This window comes from Panulirus ornatus, chromosome 42 (assembly GCF_036320965.1).
Source record: "Panulirus ornatus isolate Po-2019 chromosome 42, ASM3632096v1, whole genome shotgun sequence".
Lineage (NCBI taxonomy): Eukaryota > Metazoa > Arthropoda > Malacostraca > Decapoda > Palinuridae > Panulirus > Panulirus ornatus.
In genome coordinates, this window is record NC_092265.1 from 13,458,136 (window position 1) to 13,485,633 (window position 27,498).

At 38.8% G+C, this 27,498-nt stretch overlaps 1 protein-coding gene across 1 annotated transcript in view; it reads left to right on the forward strand.

Annotated features, from left to right (window-relative positions):
* LOC139761923 (ubiquitin-protein ligase E3C) overlaps nucleotides 1-27,498 on the forward strand; it is a 79,829-nt gene that overhangs the window by 16,345 nt on the left and 35,986 nt on the right. Inside the window, exons 4-10 of the mRNA XM_071686575.1 lie at nucleotides 3,043-3,178; nucleotides 3,355-3,492; nucleotides 6,630-6,783; nucleotides 9,332-9,552; nucleotides 11,563-11,726; nucleotides 16,891-17,048; nucleotides 23,838-23,956. Coding sequence (XP_071542676.1) covers nucleotides 3,043-3,178; nucleotides 3,355-3,492; nucleotides 6,630-6,783; nucleotides 9,332-9,552; nucleotides 11,563-11,726; nucleotides 16,891-17,048; nucleotides 23,838-23,956 — 1,090 coding nt within the window. The remainder of the gene's footprint in view (nucleotides 1-3,042; nucleotides 3,179-3,354; nucleotides 3,493-6,629; nucleotides 6,784-9,331; nucleotides 9,553-11,562; nucleotides 11,727-16,890; nucleotides 17,049-23,837; nucleotides 23,957-27,498) is intronic.

Here is a 27,498-nt window from a genome sequence, read left to right on the forward strand (position 1 = left end):
GGAACATGAGTGAAGGGGGGGAAGTAATAACAGGTAGTGATGAAATGAGGAGATGGAGTGAGTATTTTGTTGAATGTGTTTGATGAGAGAGTGGCAGATGTAGAAGTGGTGTGTAAAGTGAGAGGGTCAGTGAGGATAGTTTGGTTAAGTGAGAAGAGATAGTGAAAGCTTTGCGGAAGGTAAAATCCAGCTAGGTATCGAGTGTGGATAGTATCATAATAGAATTTATTAAGAAAGGGGGTGACTGTGCTGTTGTTAGGTTGGTAAGGACATTCAGTGTATGTATGGATCATGGTGAAGTGCCTGAGGATTGGCGGAATGCATGTATTGTGCCATTGTACAAGGGCAAAGGGGATAGTGTGTTTAAACTACAGAGGCATAAGTTTGTTAAGTATTCCTGGGAAATTGTGTGGGAGGGTATTCATTAAGAGGGTGAAGGCATGTACAGAGTATCAGACTGGGGAAAAGCAGTGTAGTTTCTGAAGGAGTAGAGGATGTGTGACTCAGGTGTTTGCTTTGAAGAATATAATTGAGAAATACTTAGAAAAACATGGATTTGTGTGTGGCTTTTATAGATCTGGAGAAGGCATATGATAAGGTTGATAGAGATGCTTTGTGGAAAGTCTGAAGAGTATATGGTATGGGAGGAAAGCTGCTAGAAGCAGTGAAAAGTTTTTACCAAGGATGTGAGGCATGTGTGCAAGTAGGAAGAGAGGAGAGTGATTGGTTCCCAGTGAAGGTTGGTCTGTGGCAGAGGTGTGAATGGAGAAAAATTGGAGGAAGTGAAGTGTTTTAGATATCTGGGAGTGGATTTAGCAGTGAATGGAACCATGGAAGCAGAGGTGAGTCACAGGGTGGGGTAGGAGGCAAAGGTTCTGGGAGTGTTGAAGAATGTATGGAAGGTGAGAACATTATCTCAGAGAGCAAAAATAGGTACATTTGAAGGAATAGTTGTTCCAACAATATTGTATGGTTGCGAGGCATGGGCTATAGGTAGGGTTGTTGGTGAACGTATTGGAAATGAAATGTTTGAGGATTATGTGGTGTGAGGTGGTTTGATCGAGTAAGTAATGAAAGGGTAAGAGGGATATGTGGAAATAAAAAGAGTGTGGTTGAGAGAGCAGAAGAGGATGTGTTGAAATGTTTTAGACATATGGAAGGAATGAGTTAGGAAATAATGACAAAGAGGATATATGTTTCAGAGGTAGAGGGATCAAGGAGAAGTGAGAGACCAAATTGTAGGTGAAAGGATGGAGTGAAAAAGGTTTTGAGCTATCAGAGCCTGAACATACATGAGGGTGAATGGCATGCAAAGAATAGAATGAATTGGAATGATATGGTATACCGGAGTTGACATGCTGTCAGTGGACTGAACCAGGGCATGTGATATGTGTAGGGTAAAGCATGGAAAGGTCTGTGGGGCCTGGATGTGGAAAGGGAGTTGTGGTTTCAGTGCATTACACATGACAGTAGGGACTGAGTGTGAATGAATGTGGTCTTTTTTGTCTTTACTTGATGCTATCTAGCTGAAGCAAGGGGTAGTGATGCTGTTTCTTGTGGGGCAGGGTGGTGCCTGGAATGGATAAAGGCTAGCAAGAATGAATATTTACACATGTATACATGTATATGTCTGTGTATGTATGTGTATGTTGATATGTATATGGATGTATATGTGCATGTATGGGTGTTTCCTGGTGTTACCTTGCTAATGCAGGAAATGGTGATCAAGTATAATAAATAATAGATAAATGAATGTGCTGACTTAGAAACAGTGGTCTTAGAATCAAATCAAATTCTTCCCTTATGAAAAGAAGTCATCGTAGGTTTTTACTGTCATATTAAGAGAATTGATGGGGATGAGGGGGAAGGTATTACCTGACCTTTATGAATGACCCTGTAGGCAGTGGAAGGATGGAGCTGCAGATGCTACTAGTAAAGGGGGAAGAATGATGGAAGACATTGAAGACAGAAATATACTAGCATGGGGAGGTCTGAAGATCAACAGCTAGCAGGGCTTATGCTCTTCCTGGTATAAGTTGAGAAAAATGGATGAAGGTAACCTAAGGATGTGTAACTGGATGAATAGGGGTAAAAGTTAAGAAATGCAGAGAGAGAGAGAACAAAAGTAAGGAATAGCAGTTATAGTCAGAAGTAAGAAAACTTTAATATCTTAAACATAGCACATCTAACAAATGTTTCATACATGGTTAGAAAACAATGTGTGAAAAGTTTAAGGGACACCTTATGGGTAATGAGGTGTGATTGACAGACACCCATCATTTGAAGTAGAAGGAAGTGATAGGGAAATGGGAAAGCAGGAATGTTTGAAAGATGTAGAGTTTCAGCATAGATAACAAACCTTCAGTAGTGCTGCAATGTGGATGTAAGTAATGGAGAGAACATTACTAGGGAAAAAGGGCATGCCATCAATATTCTTTACAGTGTTTCTTCCTTTCCGTAACTCCTGTCATTGCACTTTTTGCCAAACGCCTACCATTGTAATTGTCATTTCGGTAAACACAGATTTCATTTGCAGTTGCCTTCACATCAGATTTTCTTATTGACTTACTCAGTATTGAAAACCCTTGATTGTAAAATACAGGCATTGGAGTAAATTGGTTTATAGCATGTTTGGTACTTTCAAGTTAAATTAGCTCAGGTTTTAAAAGGCTCTGGTGATGTTCTTATGAGGAGATGATTACTTCAAGAGGTGGTTAGGCTTTTTGTGTTTTGATATCTTTTCTTCTTATGTTTAAGAAAGGTCTAAAGAGACATGTCTGTGTGGTCTATAAGTTATTCAATCTCAGAAGGGTATGTTGTTCTCTAAAACCAGTTTCATTGTATCTGGAATATTTTGAATTTATACCCTTTCTCTTTTAATGCATAGCAGAAGGAAACTTATGAATATTAGGCAGTTTGATGCAATCTTCAGATAACATTTTGAAATATATAGTCTTGAGAAAATTCTTCATGGCTGTGTAAGAACTAGGAGGGAATCTTATAGATGATGTATGTTATAAGACTTGTTTACCTGTTTTTCAGCTTGTGACATGTCAGTTGGTCATTAGAGAACGCAAACATTTAACAGAATGGATATGTGGTTCTTTATCTCGATGGATATACCTCCTACCTCGCCTGGCTAATATGGCTCTTCTGGTAGTTGCTCGCTCAACAAATGGTATGTTGATTTGCTGTACATGCTTCTAAAGTGAATGCATGGCATTTATACTCTTAGATACATGCCTGTTATAAAGTCTTAAAACATTGTTTTTAAAGTTTGTGATATTGTGGAAAAGAATTGTAGAATTGTAGTTTGGACATATATATTTTTCAAGAGCTCTTACAATTATTCAGGAGAGGCGCCAGTCCCTCATGCATCTCCACTGCACTTGTTGGAGATAATTGTGGCCCCTGACAGCTGGCCCACTAAACTATCAGTTGATAACCAAAGACTCTTTCTGTCGTCTATGTATTCACACCTGATCAGTGGAGGTAGGTGAAAAGACAGTCTTTTGATTCTTGATAATCTGAGATGTTATGGTAATTTCACTCTGTAGGTTAAGGAAGAAAAGATCAGAAAAGATTTTAGTGAGATGAATTGGAAGTTTGTTGCATTTAGAGAAGTATGACAGAGTAAGGGATCATTTGGCTTGTATCCTACATGACCATATCATCATATATGACTTTCACTTATGCGTTGTTGTAACGATTTCTTTACATATCTTTCTCACATATTCATTCTTTATCATATCAGTTTCAGAACTGCAACTAGAATATACTAATCATATATCTCTACTGGTCTTTCTTTCTTTCTTTCTTTGTTTTCTTTAAGACAGGGTGACTAATGTTTTACATCTGTATATCAAAGTTGAAACAAGCTCTCTCTCATGTAAGCATCGTGTATATGTTGCAATTGAATTTTTCTCATAAACCAGTCCTTTAAATGCAAACTGAAAATTTTCTTAAGATACAGATCTACAACCATTCCTTTCTATCCAAATTTCTGACACCTGTTCCATTCTGGGACTCCCTCAACAGGGTGGTCACAGCAATAAGGTCTCCATTACTAGTCTCCATGATTCTCTCACTTCACATACCACCCCAACCAAAACACCCTACATCTGCTACTCTATCATCAGACACATTTAACAGTCCTTCAAAAGACTCACTTCATGACTACATGTTATCGCCTCCCCTTTTACCCCCTTTACCGATTTTCCTATTCGTTGTCTTGTCTTTTGCACATTATTTACCTCTTTCCAAAGCATTTTTTCTTCTCCCTAAAGGTTAATCTTACTTTCTGACTCCAGCTGTCATTTGCCCTCTTTATCAACCCCTCCATCTTCCTCTTGCCCTCTTGCCACTTTCTGTGATACATCCCCCAATCATTTGCACCCCTTTCTTGTAAGTATTGCCTGAATGCCTCTCATTTCTCTTTCGCTAACAGCTTTACTTTATCCCATGACTCACTACTCTTTCTAATTTGCATACCTCCCACCTTTCACATATCATGTGCATCTCGTGCACATACCATCACTGCTTCCCTAAATACCTCCCATTCCTCACCCACTCCCCTTTCTTCATTTGCCCTCACCTTTTGCCATTTTACACTTAATCTCTACTGTTATTTCTTCATTCAAGTCTCTTTTCCAAGCTCAGCTACTCTCATCTCTCTTCTCCCAGGAATGGATGAAGGCAAGCAATTATGAATACGTACGTGTGTATATGGGTATATGTTGATATATATATATATATATATATATATATATATATATATATATATATATATATGTCTGTGTATAGGCATTTTTGTATATATGTGTGTATATGGATGGATGGGCCATTTTTCACCTGTTTCCTGGCACTACCTCACTGATGTGGGAAACAGTGATTAAGTATAATGAATAGAATGAATATATAAATATATATACTTAATCGCTGTTTCCCGCATCAGCAATGTAGTGCCAGGAAACAGATGAAGAATGGCCCATCCTCTCATATACACATGCATATACATAAACACCCATACATGTATATATACATACACACATCAACATATACATACATTTATATATTTATTCATTATACTTTGACGCTGGCTCCCGTGTTAGTGAGGTAGCGCAAGGAAATAAACGAAAGATTGGCCCAACCCACCCAGATACACATGTATCTTCATAAACGCCCACACACGCACATATGCATACCTATACATTTCAGTGTATACATACATATACATACACAGACATATCATATATACACATGTACATATTCATATGAGCTGCCTTCATTCATTCCTACCACTACCCCACCATACATGAAATGACACCCCCCTTCCCCTGTGTGCACATGAGGTAGCGCTAGAAAAAGACAACAATGGCCACATCCGTTCACCTTCAGTCTCTAGCTGCCATGTGTAATGCACCGAAACCACAGCTTTCTTTGTACATCCAGGTGCCACAAAACTTTCCATGATTCACCCCAGATGCTTTACATTCCCTGGTTCAATCCACTGACAGCACATCGACCCTCCTGTATGTTCAGGCCCTGTTTGCTCAAAACCTTCTTCACTACATCCTTCCACCTCCAATTTGGTCTCCCACTTCTCCTCATTCCCTTCACCTCTGACACATATATCCTCTTTGTCAATCTTTCCTCACTCATTCTCTCCATGTGACCAAACCATTTCAAAACACCCTCTTCTGCTCTCTCAACCATGCATTTTGTATTACCACACATCTCTCTTACCCTTACATTACTTACTTGATCAAACCACCTCACACCACATATTGTCCTCAAACATCTCATTTCCAACACATCCACCCTCCTCTGCACAACCCTATTTATTGCCCATGCCTCACAACCATATAACATTGTTGGAACCACTTTTCCTTCAATTTGTTTATGGATGGAGTTGTTAAGGAGGTGAATGCAAGAGTTTTGGAAAGAAGGGCAAGCATGCGGTCTGTTGTGGATGAGAGGGCTTGGGAAGTGAGTCAGTTGTTGTTCGCTGATGATACAGCGCTGGTGGCTGATTCGGGTGAGAAACTGCAGAAGTTGGTGACTGAGCTTGGTAAAGTGTGTGAAAGAAGAAAGGTGAGAGTAAATGTGAATAAGAGTAAGGTTATTAGGTTCAGTAGGATTGTGGGACAAGTCAGTTGGGAGGTAAGTGTGAATGGAGAAAAACTGGAGGAAGTGAAGTGTTTTAGATATCTGGGAGTGGATTTGGCAGCGAATGGAACCATGGAAGCAGAAGTAAGTCACAGGGTAGGGGAGGGGGCTGAGATTCTGGGAGCATTGAAGAATGTGTGGAAGGCAACAACGTTGTCTCAGAGAGCATATACACACATATACACAGACATATACATATATACACATGTACTTATTCATACTCACTTGCTTTCATCCATTCCCGTCGCTACTCCGCCACAAAGGTGTTGCAAAGTGAGTGAGCATTCACCTTTGGGGAGGCTTTTATCATTAGGAATGCAGTCTCATCAAAGAACAGTTTAATACAAAAGAGTCCATGTTTCCTTGCTAGTGGAAGTAATTGCTGGAGACTTTACAAAGAGGTCATGCTGTAATTGTAATAATGTGGAAAAGCATAAAAGCACTTATAATTTCAATTTCAGGTTATTATCAGCAAATTGTCCAACTGCTAGTGTCTCGTATTCCTGAGGTGTATGAATCCTCTGAGGCTCCCCCTACACCTCTTGCTGATGCCCTCTTCCACCTTCTCATGAAGCCTCTCAGCTTTGCCTGCACCATCAGTGATTCAACATTATTGTAAGTAGAAGAATTGTACATTTATGGTATATGTTACACATTGTAGCCACAGGTTGTTAGAGCCAAGCTAACATTTGAACCATGATATACACTGAGGGAAATTTTCTTGCTAGGTAGTGTACTTGAAAATATGACTCTAATATCTTTATTACCACTGTTACATTTGTGAAAACCTTTTGGTATATAGCAAATATAGTCATTGAAAGTGTGTTAAACTGGCATACTATTTGGCATTGTTGTTGCTATTGAACACCTTTTAGAATATAGCAGATATGATTATGATTCCATTGACAGCTTGTCAATCCCAGTATACCACATCGTTCCACTTCACTCTGTTCCATGCATGCCTCTCACCCTCCTTTATGTTCAGGCACCGATCGCTCAAAATCTTTTTCTTTCCATCCTTTCACTTCCAGTTTGGTCTCCTGCTTCTCCTTGTTCTCTCTTCCTCTGATGCATATATCCTCTTTGTCAGTCTTTTTTCACTCATTGTCACCATATGTCCAAACCATTTCAACACACCCTCTTCTGCTCTCTCAGTCACACTCTTTTTTTTTCCACACATCTCTCTTACCCTTTCATTACTTACTTGATCAAACCACGTCACACCACATATTGTCCTCAAACATTTCATTTCTGACACATCCACCCTCCTCTGTACAACCCTATCAATAGCCCGTGCCTCGCAACCATATAACATTGTTGGAACTATTTCTTCAAACATACCTATTTTTGCTCTCCGAAATAACGTTCTCTCCTTTCACACATTCTTCATTGCTCCCAGAATCTTCACCCCCTCCCCGACCTTGTGACTCACTTCCACTTCCATGGTTCCATTTGCTCCTAGGTTCACTCCCAGATATCTAAAACGCTTCACTTCCCCCAGTTTTTCTCTATTAAAACTTACATCCCAGTTAACTTGTCCCTCAATCCTTCTGAACCTAAAAACTTTGCTCTTATTCACTTTTACTCTCAACTTTCTCCTTTCTCACACTTTTCCTAACTGAGTCACCAACTTCTACAGTTTCTAACTCAAATCGGCCACTAGAGCTGTATCATTGGCAAACAACTGACTCACTTCCCACACCCTCTCATCTCAACAGAATGCATACTCGCCCCTCTCTCCAATACTTGCATTTACCTCCCTAACCACCCCATCCATAAACAAATTGAACAACCATGGGAATATCACACACCCCTGCCACAGACCGACATTCACTGGGAACCTATCACTCTCCTTTTTTCCTACTCATACACATGCCTTACATCCTTGGTAAAAACTTTTCACTGCTTCTAGCAACTTAACTCCCACACCATATACTCTTAAAACCTTCCACAAAGTATCTCTATCAACCCTATGATATGCTTCATACAAATCCCTCTGTTTTTCTAAGTATTTCTCATACACATTCTTTAAAGCAAACTCCTGATTCACACATCCTCTACCACTTCTGAAACCACATTGCTCCTCCCTAAGCTGATGCTCTGTGCATGCCTTCACCCTCTCAGTTAGTACCCTTGCTTATAAGTTACCAGGAATACTCAACAAACTTATGCCTCTGTAGTTTGAGCATTTGCCTTTATCCCCTTTGCCTTTGTACAATGGCACCATGTGTGCATTCCACTAATCCTCAGGCACTTCACCGAGATTCATACATCCATTGAATATCCTAACCAACCAGTCAACAACACAGTCACCCACTTTCTTAATAAGTTCTACTGCAATACCATCCATACCTGCTGCCTTGCCAGATTTCACCTTGTTAAAAGGAAATATAACAAAGTTGCAAACCAGACAAAACAACACATATATCATTCACTGACTGACGGATAACTACCGACATTCAGTGCTTGATCAGCGAAACAGAGATAAGTTGATAAGATTTCACTCATGTCTGTGGAGCAGCATAAGACCCTTTTGACCCAAACCTTATCATAACCTTCTGCCTACCCACAAGAAGGAGTACAAGACTTTCCATGCTTCTCACTTCAATAACCTTCAGTCACAGATTCCCCATACTGCACCAAACATGACATTGACAGTACTCACACTATGTAATGACTTAACAAGCATTAAACATCCACCCTTCCATCCCACTTTGTCTCTTAAAAGTGGGATATGTTCAGAAATAGTATCACCATGTTTGCAAGAAAAAAATATTCCTGTGCATTGATAGGTTGGCTTGGAAAAGTGGAATACACGAAAAGTATTTAATGTTGGTGGAGTACTTATTCCTTGAGATAAGAGTAAAGGACATGGAGTTCTTGTATCTTTCATTCTCTTGAACTTAGTTTCACACTTTATTCTTCTTAAACTGACAATAGTATTTTTTGTAACAGGAAATATATAGAAATATTGCACTGTCCTGACTAAAAATGAGCAATATGAGGGTTTATGGCCTGCATGTCTAGGGCAGTTTTTCTTCAAAGCAAGATGTAAGAGAGAGACATTGAGTTTCTGTTTGTTTGAATAACCCTTTTTCTGTTGCCAGAAATTTGTAATATGAAGGGTTCATATTGTGTAAGAATGATGACATTAATGTTGCAGGTCGTCTGTCATACAAGAGCTGTGTCAAGAAGTTCTTGGTGGGGCTGCCCACAGTCAGATTGGTAACTACATCATTCCTAGTCTAGCCTCCAGTGCTAGCTATAAGTTGCCTATGGACAAAATAGTTGCAGTACTGGGAAGTCGCTCACTGAAATTCCTCCGTTCTTGCCCCGCCCCTCCATTATTATACTCTCTGCTAATGCTTGTTCGCTCCAGTGCAGGTAGGTTCCTAGAGAAAAAGAAGAATGAAGTAAAATGAACAGATGAATAAGTGTATATAGATTGAATCCTTGAAAACTATACTCGAGAATTGGGATTTGAAGGAAAGTCAATTGGACTGGAGCCCCTTTCAGCTACTGGGAAAAGATGAAATAAAAAGTAGAATACCTTTAGAATATATATGGTTGACATTTACAACAGAATCCTTGGGCAGTAGAATACCTTCAGAATATATATGGCTGACATTTACAACAGAATCCATGGGCAGTAGAATAATGTGATAATCTCTTTCTGCTTTTACAGCAATTAAATGTAACTTTTAAATTTTTTGTGTATTTTAAATTTTGTAACTTTTAGTGAACAGTCAGCTATCTCCATAACTAAAACAGTTCTTACCCTCATGATAATTAGATATATTATTGATTTCCTGCGGTGCTGACATTATTTATCATGTATCTTCCATTTATTTATTGTTTATTATACCAGTACATAGGTACTTTTGACCCTCTTTTATCTTCAAAATGATTATAAAACCTTCACTTAGTACTCATCCTTTATATGAAATTAGAATAGGAGGTTGAGCAGTAATATCCTTTTTCCATAATATAGGTTTTTTCAAACCTTTGTCTGTCTTCATTTTTCTCCGTACAAATTTTTTGTTGGCTGTCTTTTGTCAATGTATAGAGATCTCTTGATATATGTGATACTTCCATTCTTGAAAATGGTCATGTAAAACATATAATGGAACTAATGGAGATTGGAGGTTCCATTATTATAAAGACTATACTGAGTATCATACCGGTGAAAAAATTACTATATGCATGGCATGCACCAAAAGATATGAAATACTAAGATACACATTCTGCACAATGAATTCTGTTAATGTATATATTATATATTATAATTTGTCGCTGTCTCGCGCTTTAGTGCAAGGAAACAGACGAAAGAATGGCCCAACCCACTCACATACACATGTATATACATACACGTCCACACACAGCACATACACATACCTATACATCTCAACCTATACATATATATACATACACAGACATACATTATACATGATAGCTAGAGACTGAGTGTGAATGAATGTGGCCTTTTTTGTCTTTTCCTAGTGCTACCTTGCGCACATGTGGGGGGAGGGGGTTGTTATAACGCGTGGCAGGTTGGTGACGGGAATGAATAAGGGCAGACAGTATGAATTATGTACATGTGTATATATGTGTATGTCTGTGTGTGTATATTTATGTATACGTTGAGATCTATAGGTATGTATATGTGCGTGTGTGGGCGTGTATGTGTATACATGTGTATGTGGGTGGGTTGGGCCATTCTTTCGTCTGTTTCCTTGTGCTACCTCACTAATGCGGGAGACAACGACAAAGTATAATAAAGTAAAAACAGTAAAACACAAACACATCAAGATGCACTGATGGTGAACGGGAAACTTACTGTGGTTGATTGAGAGGCATGAAAATGTACTCTGTGCCATGATTGGCAGAGAGGCATTATTGTACTTCACTGTGATTAGCTGAGGCATTCTGACCCAATCTAAATTATTCATTCACAATCAGACCTGTCTAGAGATACATTCTATTTGATGAGAGATTATGCTGCCATATGATCAACAGAAATTCTTGAACTCCATGCAGACTGATTAAGATATGAAACCGTATGATCAAGTATTGCTTAAGTTTGTTTATTTACTCATTATTGTTTAATTGTCTTTCATATATCTTCATGTTACCTTTTCGTTTATGCTTATAAGGGTGTCAGCAGTTCATTGATTAAACCCTGGAGCCTGCAACAAAATTATCTTCGATATCATATTACATTTTCTTATGATTCTGTATGTATTTTCATTCTTGTAGAACTTGCCATGGTGAAGTAAGATTAATTTAATTGTAACACTCAATTATCTCTAGTTCAGAAATTGGTCTCCTTAACAAAGAAAAATCATTAACATTAAAACATGCCCCATTCATGCTTCCCTTAACTATATATTTCAGAATTTAGTGATGCACAGTCATTGTGTAACTACCTCCAAGCAATTAGTGAGCTTTTAGGAGGAACTACCTCATATCTCATGAGTGAGGTTACTGAAGCTGATTCAGACGATGAGGATGAAGATGCAATGGACTCTTCCCAACCAGTAGACCCTGTTTTGTGTAAGGTATGATGTGACCAGTCTTTTGAAAAGCCTCATCATGAACACAACATTAACACTTTCATTTCCCCCACGTTGCAATTACACATAGAAATAGCAAATTACATAATTCTCATCATTGAGAGGTGCACAGTCATTATCTTTTATTATGAATTAAGATCCCACAATCATGGTTGATGAAAGGAAACTTATTGGACATGTAATTAAGCCTTCTGATAATCAAACATAGCAGAAGTTACCTTGGATCCTGCTGGTCCTGTACACTGGGCTGTCTTCCAGTTCCCAGTCTCACATATGTGTTCTCACTCTTGCCAACAATGTACATTTCCACTTCACTCTCCTCTTCAGATGAATAATATGAAAGATTTTCTTCCTCATCCGATAAACTCATCCAGCTCTGTCCTTATTTTTAAGGGCATAAGAATGCTTGTATGGGGAGCAGAGTGCCTCATGCTGTACCCTAAGGGTTGGGTCTATGAAGTAGGCAGATGAATTGAGTACTGCATACTCTCATCAGACAGTCTCAATGACTCTTTTTTGTTTAGATTACTATCTATAGCCAGCCAATGGATTTTATGTTATGCATAGAGTATAAGTTAATAAGTGGCTATATTGAGGACAGTAGCACCTTGCAAGTGCTTCCCTTGATTGATGCCCATAGCAACAAGGTCGAAATCTAGGGGGATAGACTGTGGTACTTCATTCAGTGTCTGAGAAGTATGCTCACAAATATCTTTGAAGAAATTGATTAGTTACACTGTTGTTTTACTGAGACTATATAAAGACAACCCTTTTCAGCTGATGCTAAGGTTATAGTTATGAAATTTAGCATCATAATGTAATGCCTTATTTATTTATATCCAGTCTCTAACTGTCATGTGTGCCAATACATAATGCAAGAATTAAAAGAATAGAATAGCTTAATTGTTAGAAAATTAATCCCACCTTAAGCACTGCTTTCCTTCTTTAATTAATCATTTGAAAATGATCAGCTCCATCAATTGTATTTCAGCTAAGTGGATTTCTGTTGGCTGTATTGTTTTCAAGGAAGGGAAACCATAGGATTTCTCCTATACAGGCAGAGCCCTACAGACATCTGAGAGAGTATTTGTTTGGCTGGGTGGGTAGGAGGATAAGACACAGTGTTTCTTTCCAAAATGAGGTTTATCCATGAGGATTCACCTACTCTGAGAGTTATATGAGGCTGGTATATTCTCATTCACATTGCCTTAATGACTGCACTGTAACCTGCTCAGATCTCTGACATCAGAGCTTTGAGGTGAGATGACACTAGGCATCTGGCTATCAACATCTTTTTGTGTGCTCATACCGATACAAGGCACTGTGGTTGCTCTTGACATGGCTTGTAGTGTTTTCACTTATATTTCTAGCATATTGATAAGTCAATGCTATATTCTCTTATATATATAGATTTATCTTGATGTGATTGATAAGTATTTTATATTTTGAGATTTAAGGTGAGGACATGTGCATCGGCTGACACAGCATGGTCATTTAAGATCAAGTCATGTGAAATGTCGGGTAAACCATGGAAAGGTCTGTAGGACTTGGATGTGGATTGGGAGCTGTGGTTTTGGTGTATTACACGTGACAGCTAGGGACTAAGTGTGAATGAATTTGGCCATTTTTGTCTGTTTTCCTGGTGCTACCTCACTGAAGCGGGGGTAGCAATGCTGTTTCCTGTGGGGTGGGATGGTGCCAGGAATGGATGAAGGCAAGCAAGTATGAATATGTACATGTGTATGTACGTATATGTTTGTGTATGTGTATGTATATGTATGTATTTGTGTATATGTTTGATATGTATATGTATGTCTGTGTGCATGTATAGTCATTTATTTATGTATATGAGTGGATGGGCCATTCTTTGTTTGTTTCCTGGCGCTACCTCGCTGGCATGAGAAACGATGAGCAAGTATAATAATAAAAGAATTATATTTATTTACACGTGTGGCGAGGTGGCGATGGGAATGAATAAAGGCAGACAGTGTGAATTGTGTGCATGGGTATATATGTATGTGTCTGTGTGTGTATATATATGTGTACATTGAGATGTATAGGTATGTATATTTGCGTGTGTGGACATGTATGTATATACATGTGTATGGGGGTGGGTTGGGCCATTTCTTTCGTCTGTTTCCTTGCACTACCTCGCAAACGCGGGAGACAGCGACAAAGCAAAGTAAATAAATAAATAAATATTTATTTACATTCATTATACTTGATTGCTGTTTCCCATGTCAGCGAGGTAGTGCCAGGAAACAGGTGAAGAATGGCCCATCCACTCATATACACATATATATATATTCCTTATGAGTCCATGGGGAAAATGAAACACGATAAGTTCCCAAGTGCACTTTTGTGTGAAATATAAGTCAGCTGATATACAACGAAGAGACATAGCTAGGATGCTATTTGGTAAACACGTGATTGTCCAAGACAGACAACAAGCATATCATAAACTTATTATATGGGCAAGAAGTGGAATTGTTTACAAATTTTATCAACAACAAAGCTATCCAATTTGTATAGACCTTCACTAATATTAAGGTTATAATTCTTTGTGTATTTGATAATAGAAGATTCAGTGATATTTCTTGTGGTACTGGAGTGAGAGCGATAACTGAGATGGCATTACTCCAGTCAATACAATGATCGTAGTTTTTGATGTGATTAAACAAGGCATTTGATTCTTGTCTTCCTCATCTTTCTTTGTAGTTGGAAGAGTCTTTCATTTCAAATAAACACACTCTGAATCCATTTTATGTGGGATAAGAAATTATTTGACTTGGCATGATAACTTTAGGGTATGGTTTCTAAAAAGTTTAATCTTAGTTCTTGTAGGTAGTAATAGACTAGAGTCCACATGTGAACAGAGGTTCCCAGCACTGAGTCCTGAATTATTCCATGTGTTGCCTGTGCTTAATCTTGAGAAAATTCTCTTTAATATGTTCAAGCTCTTTCTTAGTAGATTTTGAGTTTATGCTGTTTTAAAAGGTAAGTAAAGGAGCTAACATGAAATTCTTATCAAGACATTTATTGGCTGTGAATGTTTTCATTACTGTACTGTATAAGATTTGCATAAAGGGTCTGATGAGATCTTTTGGGGTTAAGAAATTGTGTTGCTTTATGAGCAGTCTTTTAAGGTGAATCTGATAGAAAAGGTTTTTGGGCATGCTTTTAAAGTTTTCAAATACCTGTAGAGAAGCTTTGATGGTTAGCTTGAAATTGAGAAAAAGGTTAAGTGGAAGATGTAGCTTCTCTTTGTAAACTGGAATATCTAAAATTTTTGCAATTTTCTCATTTTTGTAAAACCTTCTCTCCTATTGATATGATTCACAAGGCATTAGAATCGAGTTTATTTATACAAATCATTAGCTTTCCAGTGAACAGTAAAACAACAGCCTTGTATGAACAAATCTAGCTAATAACTGTCACAGATGATTAATGAAATCAGAGTCAACCATCCACAGTCAAGCCCTATTTATTGTTCCTTGATTTATATTTACTTTTTTTTTACATAAGCTGATTCTGCCCATTAACAGCATTTGGAACCCCATATACCACATTACTCTGTATTTTCAGCCCAATGCATGTCTCTCACCCTACTGAGTTTTCATTGCTCCTGTTCTTTCTATTCAGTGCATACCTTTCATCCTTTTGAATGTTCATACCCCAGTACTTCATTGTTCCATCTCTGTTAGTCCCCTCCTTTTTTATTCCTCCACAACTTACACATTTTCGCTCATCCTCTGCTTATAGGTAAACAGCATCAGTACACACTTCTTGACTTTACGTCAGACTGTGCTCATTACCACACTTTTCTTTGATCTTAATTCTTACATGACCCACCTCCCATATACCACATGTAATTTTTTGTTTTCATTCTAAATTTCCTCTGATGGTGCTTCTTTCTCTCTTGCATGTGTAGCAGAGATTATTCTTGTTGAAATGGAGACACATATCCCCTCTTCCTCTGATACTTCCTCCTTCCATTTGTGTTCAACCATTCTTTGTTCTCAGGCCATTCAGTAAGGGAGCTGGCATATTAGCGTAGAAAACACTCATTCCTCCAACTTGCATTCAGCATTAATTTCTGCTCATAATCACTGCAAGTATATTTGCAATGAGGCAAAGCATTCTTTTAGCCAAGAGAAGTGCATCAACCCCTCCTTTTCATCTCCAGATAGGTCTTTCTAGTCTTCAACCGGTAGCCTGTAAAAAAGCCTCTATCTTATCACCTTTCTTTCACATTTCCATTATGATGATACTATAGATGTCTCTTCCATTGACTGAACAACTCTTACAGGTTTCCTTTTCTTCTCTAACTCCACCTTGGCTTTCTTTGATTTTTTCCTTACCCAAAGATGCTTCTCTTACTAATCCTTTGCACTTCATAATATCTTTTCATACACAGTACCTTTTGGACATATGCAAGACATATAGACCAAATGGTGTCCATCCTCGTGTATTATATAGGTAAGCCTTTAAGATTGCACCCGTACTTTTTCATCTTTCCCATTTCTGTTTTAAAACCAAAACTTTTCTTCTTAGAAACATCCATTGGTACATCTTATCCCACAGAAAGGTGACTGTTCTAAACTTTCTAAGTATTGTTCTGTTGCTCTTCCTAATATTTCCAAAGTTTTTAAATTCCTCCTTAATTCATATTTTTTCCAGTATGTTGAATAGCACAGTCTTTTTCTTATCATCAGTATGGTCTTTGCTGGGTAAGATCTGCTGCTTATGTCATATCCTATCTTACTAATGCCTAGTCATAATCTCTTTAGTTTTTTTAGTATTCTGTGTTGCAGCCCTATATCCAGAGCTTTTGATGGTATGATATTAGTGTTTCATATCCAAGAACCCCCTCTGTTGGCCTCCCTAACTCACTCTGTTACCTCATTTCTAGCTTTCTGACCAGTTTTTCCCTATAATTGTTGATGTATCAACCTCTCTCTCCATATCAACATTGGTATCCCTCAGGATTTTGTCCTGTATGATTTAATTTTGTCAGTGGACACACAAATGCTTTCATTCACTAACAACCCATATTGCTGAGATAGATGTATGATTTTATGTATAAGATTCATTTGCATTTTTCACTTTGATTATACAGGAAACAATTCATTGCTATTGTCTTCATTAGTTAGCAGAGGAGTGTGTATCTGTGGTGAACAGTACAGAACATGTTGGATGGCTACTCAGTCATGTGGAGCGGCAGGTTTCTCCTGAAGTCCTGCTTCATTTCTCTCGTCTCACTCACCACCTCCTAACAGCACCATCTCTCCAGTTTCATACATGCAGGTATTTTGCACAATGAGTTGAAGTACATTTAAAGTGGGTTTATTGATTTAGAAATTTGTCTGTATAGCTTTTTTAGGAAAAACTATTCAGGGAGAAGGTAAGTAAACATAGGAGATAGGTATGTGGAAGGAGTAAGAGTGTTTTAGAGAAGTCTCAGAGAAAGCATGTACCGAAGATGAAGTATAAAAGAGATGGAGAGCATGTTTAAAAGATCTGAATTGAAATGACAATGAAACAGATGTTTATTGGTACAGTTCAATTAGAGTTAAGAAGAGGAAGAGGTATAGACATAAGGGAAAGTGAACATTTTATAAGAGGAAGTAAGAAGAACAGCAAATTTTTTCCATACTTGTTTGCTGTTTCCCCTGTTAGCAAAATAGTGCTAGAAGCAAACAAAAAAGATGCATCATTTGTTCACATCCATTCTCTATCTCATGTGTAATGTTTTGAAACCACAACCCTCCTATCCACAACCAGGCCCCACAGACCTTTCCCAGGTTTCCCCCAGCTGCTTCATATACCCCAGTTCAGTCCATTGATGGCACATCACCCATGCATTTCATCTTCCTATATGTTCAGGCCTTGGACATGCACAGTTTTATTCACTCCATTCATTTATGCATTCTCATCTGTGGGCCATGCCCCACATCTATACACCAATGGGACTACTATACTTTCAAACATAGTTTCTGCACTCCCATGTAATGACCTCATTTTCCACACATTTCTCAATGCTTCCAAAACCTATGCCCCTTCATCCACACAATGACTCATTTGAGATTCCATGGGCTCCATTGACTGCCATTTTCATTCCCACTTATCTAGTGATATCAGTTTTTCAAGTTTTCTCCATTCCAACTCACACCCCAACTGACTGTTTTTTTTTTTTTTTAGATTACTAAGCCTAATAACCTTGCTTTACATAATTACTGATAACTTTCTTCTTTTTCACACTCTTCCAGACTCACATGCCACCTTTTGCAGTTTTTCAAACAATAATTTGATTTTTTCCTTTCAGGCCACCCCTCACCCCCAAAATACTGCAAACCTGCCCTTCTTTCCAAAACAATTGCATTCAATTTCTTGACCACCCATCCAAAAACAAAGCAAACAGCCAGAGTGACATCACACTCCTTTGCTACAGATCAGTCTTTACCTGGAATCTCCCACCTTCCTCTCCTCCTACATGCACACATGCCTTACTGTCTTGATGAAAACTCATCAGTGCTTCTGATATCTTTCCTCGCATACTGTATGTTTGTAATATTCCATCTAACGCCTAACACCTTCAACCCCATCATATGCTCTCTCCTCGTTCATGAATGCCACATAGAGATCATTTTCTTTCTCTAAGTATTTCTTACACACATTCTTCAAAGGAAATGCCTGATCCACACGTCCACTACTAATCCTGAATCCATAGTGTTCCTCCACAGTCTAATGCTCTCTGACAAACAAATCAATAACACAATCTTCTCCTTATTTAAGAAATTCATCTGCAGCATAATCTGCTCTAGCCACCTTGCCATATTTCGTTTCATGCATGGTTTTCACGATCATTACTTTTATCACCAAGCCACTTCATATAACTCTCTGACCCAAACACTCTACATCTGCCAGCTGATCATCAGAAACATTCAGCAGTCCTTCAAATTATTCATTCCATCTTATCTTCACCTCATTACTATTTGTTATCATTACCCCATTCACCAGTGTTTCCTTTTACTCTCATTTTTCTCACACTGTTAACCTCTTTCCAAAGCATTTTCTTATTCTCCCTGAAGTATGCTGATACTTGATCTTCCCAACTCTGACTTACTCTCTTTTTCAGTCTCTGTACCTTCCTCTTGACCTGTTACCTTTTCTTGTACATTTCCCAAGTACTTGTACTCCTTTCCAGTAAGTACGCCCCTATACCTTTCTCTTCTCTTTCACTAGCTACTTCACCTCATCATCTCACCACTCACTACCCCTTCTCACCTACCTTCTTCCCACATGTCTCTCAAACATGCCAGCACTACCTCCCTAAAACCTCCCACTCCTTACCAACTTCCCTAGCTTTATTTATTCTCACCTTTTGCCATTCTCCAATTAGTCTTTCTCACTACTGCTTCACACAAATCTCTTTTCCAAGCTCACTTTTTTCCAAAAACTACAAATCTTCACCTTCACCTCCACTAGGTAATGAACAGACATACCACCTGCTTCACCTTTTAGCATATTCCCATGGAAGAGTCTCTTGCATACATATGGGGTCATTACATAATCTAATAATGCCTGTTTGTAATCTTTCCTACTTACCCATGAGAGTATGTCCCTCTATTTTAACCAGGTATTGTCCATCACCTGTTCTTTTTCAGCACAACTTTACAGATATTTCACCATTTCTGTTATCTTACAGAAAACCCCATCCCCAAATATACTCTCAGCTACCACATTACCCAATTTTGCATTCAAATCACATGCCACTAATACCTGATCTCTCGCCTCAAAACTTTTGACACAACTCTTTCAACTTCTCCCAAAATGCTTGCCTCTCTTCATCATTCTTCTCATGGCCAGATGCATAAACAGTAATAGTCACCCACTTCTTGCAATCCACTTTCATATTTACTTGCATCAGTCTGGGACTTGCTTCCTTATATTTTTTCTCACAATCCTATAACTCCTCCTTCAACCGAAGTGTTACCCCATCATTATCTCTCAGCCTCACACTAACCTATGACTTTGCCCTAAGTTATTCCTAAACCATTCTTCCCCCTTAGCCTTTAGTTTTGTTTGACTCAGAGCTTGAACATCCGGGTTCCTTTCTTTAAGCATACTACCTATCTCCCATTTTTTCTGAGATTACTTACATCCAAACATGTTCAGACACCCCAGCCTGAGCCTTTGAGGAGGATGAGCACTCCTCACTTAGTTCTTTTTGTTCCAGTTTTTAGAAACTGGAATACAAGAAGAGGTGGGTTTCCAGCACCCTGCTCCACCCCTCCTAGTCACCAACTATGACAATCAGGAATATGTGTGAGGTATTCTTTCTCCCCAGTTCCCTATTCCATTTAAGATAATGAAATGCTGGAGGTATAGGTGGAGTGGTGAGGAAAATGGTTAAGAATGGAAGTGTAAGTGCTTTAAGATGAATTTGAAAAATGTTTGTGGTAGCAGAAAAAAATCATGCCCCTAATTAATGGATGCAGGCAGTAATTCTTCCACTGTATTTAGGAAAGTTTATGGCATAGATTATGGTTGGATTTTGATTGATCAAATTAAAAAGATTAATGGATCTATGTTGGAGAAGAACAAGGTGGAGTAAAGAGAGATGACACAAATCACCTCTTCAGCCCTTGTTTGAGTTTGCATTGTGATTGAAAAGTCACCTTTGGTGTGGTTATATCATTATTAGTTGACAAAAGAGAGTACAGACTCTTCAAAGAACTTTTCCTGTCCATTCTACTGATTGCAGTGCAGCCTTGGATCTGCAGAATCCCATGGAGAGGGTTCCCCAGTTGTTTAATGTATATGGGAATGTGAAAAAAGAATGCTTCCCATGAATTCCTTGCTTCTCATAGAAGATAACTAAGGGTCAGGAGTGACAGAGCTGGAAACCCTTCCTTTCTTGTATTTATTTTTAGGAGTTAGAAGATAAGAAGGAGCCAAGCTAAGTGTTCATCATCCCTGAAGAGTTGAGCTGGGTTGTGATTGTGTGTGGATGTGAATGCTTGAGCTGGGTTGTGAATGTGTGTGGATGTAACCAAGATTTTAAAAAAGGACAGGTAGGTAGCATGTTTGAGGGAATGAACTTAGATGTTCTACCTTAGAGTGAAACAAAGCTCAAAGGTAAGGAAGAAGAGTGGTTAGGGGTTAATGTGTGTGCAAGAGTTAAGGAAGGATAGTGCTTCTGCTAAAAAGAGTTGTGGGAGAGTGTAAGGAAGTGAGCCTCAGACCATTGTGGTTAATGAAAGTGGATTATCTGTTAGTGATTAATAGTGATTAAACACCTTGCCACAAGAGGCCCGACAAAGAGAGGCCAGTGTTTAGAGGGGAGTTGAGTGAGTGTGTTAGTAGTTTTGATGCAAGAGATCAGTATTATTGATGGGTAATTTGAATGTGAGTGTGGGTACATGGAGCGGGAGTATGTTGTTAACAAAAAGACAGACTACCTTTATGTCGACAGTGGACTGGTGTATGGCAGTGCTCGTGCTGGCTGATCAGCAGCCCAGAGCCTCGCCGATAGTAGGCTGCTGGATCTTCTTGGCGGGCAGCTTGAGGGTGGTGGCTCCTGAGCTGTGAAGGCTGCTGCTGCTGGGGAAGTGGTGGGTAGCGCTTGCCATGGCCAGAGCCAGCCTTGATCTCCTCAAACTGGATGGCTAAGGATGGATGAGTCCTCTTGATATGGGACTTCAGTTTATTAAGGCTGGTAACATGGCCTCATAACAATATCCTTGACCAGGTGGCATTTTGGTACTCAAAATAGAGTACACTGTTTTTGTCCTTGTCCTGACGTCTGAGCTTGAAGTAGCGCTCCAGATGGGGCCAGGGGTTTGGAAAGGCTCCTGGTCCTAGCTGGGGGTGACCTAGGTGTTAGATGGCTGAGAAGTCTCTGCCACAGAAAGTCAGGCTGAAACTGGGAAGTGCCTGAGACAGAGGCAATCTCAATGTTGAGAACTTTGTCTTGGTGTTCCATGGACATGGCATGGTCTGTTGTAGTCTTGTATTGTTGTAAGTCAATTTGTAGGGACCAGACTGTTAGAGAAAAGTTAAAGAACGGAATGCTGTCATGTTGATGATGATACAGAACAGCATTACCGGCTACTGGTGATACTGCTGAATCCACAGTCTGTGACAGGGTGCTAGGTCTGTTTTTTTAAAGGACAATCTGTCCTTATTTAGATCTGGTTGTTCTGTTTATTTTGAGAAAAAAGAACAGCCTATATCTGTCCTTATGAAAGTATTTTATTTACCTTTACACATGATTATTACAAAGTTCTTGAATATTAATAGAATTCTTTTCTTGAGATAATTGCCAGATAATTGCCAAATATCAACCAACAAGATCTGTGGACACATCCACTTCTGCTTGTAACCTTGCACTGTACCTGTTCAGTACAGGAACAGTATAGGGGAGGGAAGAGAGGGGGGACTGGGGGAGTTAGAACTGGGGTCTGAGAGGGAGTCAGTAATGGTGTGTTTGTTGCTTAAGCTGTTACCAATATAAAATGTAAGGTGAAGATTAATCCTTTTTTGATATTTGTTTGTATCATTTTACAAACCATATGATTTTCATCACTTTACAGAAATAAAGTTTAATCATTGCATGATTATGTTGGACAAATGAAACAAATAAACAATACATCTGAGCTATATATTTTATTTATGCAGCATGTGACATTATCATATTTACATGTAAATGACAAAAAAGGATATCAGTTATATAACCAGTAATATTTTAAACTTTCCATTTTTGCGCTCTGAGATAAAGTTCTCGCCTTCCACACATTCTTCAGTGCTCCCAGAACCTTCGCCTCCTCCCCCTCCCTGTGGCTTACTTCTGCTTCCATGGTTCCTTCTGTTGCTAAATCCACTCCCAGATATCTAAAAGACTTCACTTCCTCCAGTTTTTCTCCATTCAAACTTACCTCCCAATTAACTTGTCCCTCAACCCTATTAAACCTAATAACCTTGCTCTTATTCACATTTAGGGGAGAAAGAATACTTCCCACGCTTTCCTTGCATGTCATAGGAGGTGACTAAAAGGGGAGGAAGTGGGGGCTGGAAATCCTCCCCTCCAGTTTTTACTTTTGTAAAAGAAGCAGCAGAGAAATGGGCCAAATGAGGATTTTCCCTGTAAGACTAAGTCCTCTGTTCTTGATCCTGCCTTGCTAACATGGGAAATGGCAAATATGTATGGGTAAAGAATATATATGTACATACTCTTAATAAGCTGGCCTTGATTAGGGTATTCATTGATCATGCTGTCTCTTCAAAAAATAGAAAAAATGAAAAAATTTTCCTTAACCATTTACTCAAAACCTATTCTGTTATTTGTCAGCAGACAGTTTGATTCTATTACCATTCTCTTGATGTGGAACTTTTGCAACATATTAGGGGCAATGTCAACTCCCAAGTTCCTCACATACAAAGAATCCTGAAGCTTATTTCCAGTGAGAAGATATTCACTCTGAGTTCCTCTGTCATTGTGTAACATCTTTATTACTTTACATTTACTTGGGTTGAATCTTATCTGCCATGTGTTAGACCAACTTTGGATTTCTGTATAGGTTCCCCTGTAAGTTTTTGCAGTTTTTCTTCCTTTTCACTCATCTAATGACCTTTGCATTATTTACAAACATAATCACATGACTCCATATCTTTAGGGAGATCATTCATATATGTCAAGAGGAGTAACAGAACAAAACCCTGTGACATTCCTCTGATAAACCTCCACTTACTTCAAGAAGGTTCCTCTGACATATAATTTGTTTCCTGTCCACTAATATAGACTTCTATCCACTGGAGAAGACTCTCTCTTATTTCTGTATGGTGATCCAGCTTCATAACCAAGTGGATGATAGATAAACAGATCTCATTATTAAAGATATATTCCCCCATTTCATTACCATGCACAGAATATGCCACCTATCATACAGGCTCAGAACACTCTCCCCTTTTTTATCTTCTTTACTCTGCAGTCCTTTATTGCATTTTATCTGAGTATGTATTTAACAATCAGCCCTCTTGTTCTCCATTTCAGGAAAACTAACAAGCAGATTGAATGATATTATGTGCTTTCAGGTTGCTGTATAGTGTTGTAGCAAGGCGTCATCTCCTACGATCCATGTGGATCGTATTGTCTAGTTTGCAACAGGGAGCACCTTTGCCAGGAAACATAACCACCACAACTCCAGCTTTCGGTTGGTTATCCCTCATGATTTAGTTTCACTTTTTACTGGAATGAAGTTTTTGTAAAATTTGGTTGTAGGAGCTTTTTAATTTGAAATAGATATTTGGGATGTGGCTGTCAGGTAAATGATATATGTCACAGTAATTAGGAATTAATAAAATCAGAAACATTTTACCACCAAAAAATGGATATGGCTTTGTGCTTTAGCCATATTGCAATGAATTGATAAGGATAGTGGTAAAGCATTGAAACCAAACTTTTTTGGTGACTATCATTGTCATTGAGATGTATGAGTATTATCTTTGTAATGTGTGCAGTGGTAAAAATGTAAAAAATTTATCATACATTAGTTTACCCAACTTAAATTTGTGGTTGTAAACAAGGAGAAATTGTTATTCTTGCCTCACCCTGAGTTTCAGTGACTTATTTTATTCAGTTGATACTCCTGTATCTTCATTACTAGTGTAAATCCTTGACTTAACAGACTAATAGTGGGGAAGGGGTGCCCTTTGATGCTGAAAGTCCGTCAAATGGAATGTAACCTAGTTGAAGTGTAGTTGAAAAAGTAAAGTTTTTAGTGAAAGAGAAAAGAGAAGCGTTTGGGCAGTACTTACAAGGAAGGAGTGCAAATGATTGGGAGATGTATAAGAGAAAGCAGCAGATCAAGAGAAAAGTTCCAGAGTTGAAAAAGAGGGAAAAATGAGAATTAAGTCTGGTCCATTAAATCCAAAATCCATATTTTCAGGGCCAGAGCCCATTAAATTGAGGATTTACTGTATTATGATTTAAGGATGGGGATAGGGGATTAAGAATACTTCCCACGTATTCCCTGCGTGTCGTAGAAGGCGACTAAAAGGGGAGGGAGCGGGGGGCTGGAAATCCTCCCCTCTCGTTTTTTTTTAATTTTCCAAAAGAAGGAACAGAGGGGGCCAGGTGAGGATATTCCGAAAAAGGCCCAGTCCTCTGTTCTTAACGCTACCTCGCTAATGCGGGAAATGGCGAATAGTTTGAAAAAAAAAAAAAAAAAAAAAAAAGAAGCAGGATGATGATATTACACCTATAACTTGAATGGAAATAGATTTGACATTTGCATTTGGAAGTTTGTGCTAAACTTTAATGTTTTGTCAAAGGATGTGGATATGGTGCTGTAATTTTGATGCATTACACATGTCAGCTAGAGACTGAGTATGAACAAATGTGGCCTTTTTTGTCTGTTTTCATGGTGCTTCCTCGCTGAAGCATGGGTTAGTGATGCTGTTTCCTGTGGGGCAGGGTAGCGCCAGGAATAGATGAAGGCATGCAGTAATGAATGTGTACATGTGTAAATATATGTATATGTCTTTTTATGTGTATATGTTGTGTATATGTATATGTATGCATATGTGCATGTATGGGCATTTATTTGTACATATGTGTATATGAGTGGATAGGCCATTCTTTGTCTATTTCCTGGCAATACCTTAATGACACGGGAAACGGTGATCAAGTATGATAAAAATATGATAATATATGTATATCCCTGGGGATGGGGGTGAAAGAATACCTACCACATTTTCCTGGTGTGTCATAGAAGGTGACTCGAGGGGGCTGAAGCTGGGGGCTGAAAACCCTCCCCTCCTTGTATTTCCATTTCTGAAAGGGGAAACAGGAGTCAAACGTGGAGTCCTTATTCTCCTCAAAGGCTCAGATTACAGTGTCTGAATGTGTGTGGATGTAACCAAGATGAGAAGCAAAGAGAGATAGGTAATATATTTGAGGAAAGAAACGTGAATGTTCTGGCTCTGAGTGAAACAAATATCAGGATAAAGGGGAACAATGGTTTGGAAATGCCTTGGGATTAAAGTCAGGGGTTGGTGGAGGACAAGAGCTAAGGAAGGAGTAGTAGTACTCCTGTAGCAGGAGTTGTGGGATTGTGTAATATCGTCTATGAAAGTAAATTCTAGATTGATGTAGGTAAAACTGAAAGTAGATGGAGATGGGTGATTATTGGTGCTTATGCACCTGGTCATGAGACGAAAGGTCATGAGAGACAAGTGTTTTGGGAGCAGCGGAGTGAGTGTGTCAGCAGCTTTGGTGCACATGACCAAGTATTAGTGATGGGTGATTTAAATGCAAAGGTGAGTAATGTGGCAGTTGAGGGTATGATTGGTATACATAGGATATTCAGTGTTGTGAATGGAAATGGTGAAGAGCTTGTCGATTTGTGTGCTGAAAAAATACCTGGTTTAGAAAGAGATGAACATCCGTATATGTATTTTAGTACAAGAGATGGTCAAAGGGCATTACTGGATTACAGGTAAATTGATAGGCATTTAAAAGAGAGACATTTGGATGTTGATATGCTGATATTGGCAGCTGGGGGGATGTCTGATTATTATCTTGTGGAGGCGAAGGCAAAGATTTGTTGAGGTTTTCAAAAAGGAAGAGAGAATTTTGGGGAGAAGAGAGTGGTGAGAGTAAGTGAGCTTGGAAAGAACACTTGTGTGAGTAAGTACCAGGAGAGATTGAATGTAGAACGGCAAGAGATGAGAGCAAATGACATGAGTGGCTGAGGAATGGGATGTATTTAGGAAAGCAGCGATGGCATGTGCAAAAGATGCATGTGGCATGAGAAAGGTGGGAGATGGGCAGATTAGAAAGGGTAGTGAGTGGCAGGATGAAGTGGAACCGTTAGTGAAAGAGAAAAGAGAGACATTTGGACAATACTTACAAGGAAGGAGTGCAAATGAGTGGATGATGTATAAGAGAAAGCGGCAGGAGGTCAAGAGGAAGGTGCAAGGGTTGAAAAAGAGGGCAAATGAGAGTTGGGGTGAGAAAGTTTCATTAAACTTTAGGGAGAATAAAAGATGTTTTGGAAGGAGGTAAATAACATGCGAAAGACGAGAGAACAAATGGAAACATCAGTGAAGGGGGCAAGGGTGGCAGTGATAACAGGTAGTGATGAAGTGAGGAGATGGAGTAAGTATTTTGAAGGTTTGTTGAATATATAGGGTGATAGAGTGGCAGATGTAGGGTGTTCTGGTCCGGATGGTGTGTGAAGTGAGAGGGTCAGGGAGAATGGTTTAGTTTAGAGAGAAGAGGTGATGAAAGCCTTGTGGAAGATCACATCCGGCAAGGCGGCGGGTTTGGATGGTATTGCAGTGGAATTTATTAAGAAATGGGGTGACTGTGTCGTAGATTGGTTGGTAAGGATATTCAATGAATGTATGGATCATGGTGAAGTACTTGAGGATTGGAAGAATGGATGTATAGTGCCAATGTACAAAGGCAAAGGGGATAAAGGTGAGTGTTCAAACTACATAGGCATAAGTTTGTTGAGTATTCTTGGGAAATTATATGGGGGGGGTATTGATTGAGAGAGTGAAGACTTATACAGAGCATCAGATTGGGTTGGAGCAATATGGTTTCAGAAGTGATAGAGGGTGTGTGGATCAGGTGTTTGCTTTGAAGAATGTGTGTGAGAAATACTTAGAAAAACAGATGGATTTGTATTTATGTATGGATCATTTATGGATCTCGAAAAGGCATGTGATAGGGCTGATAGAGATGCTT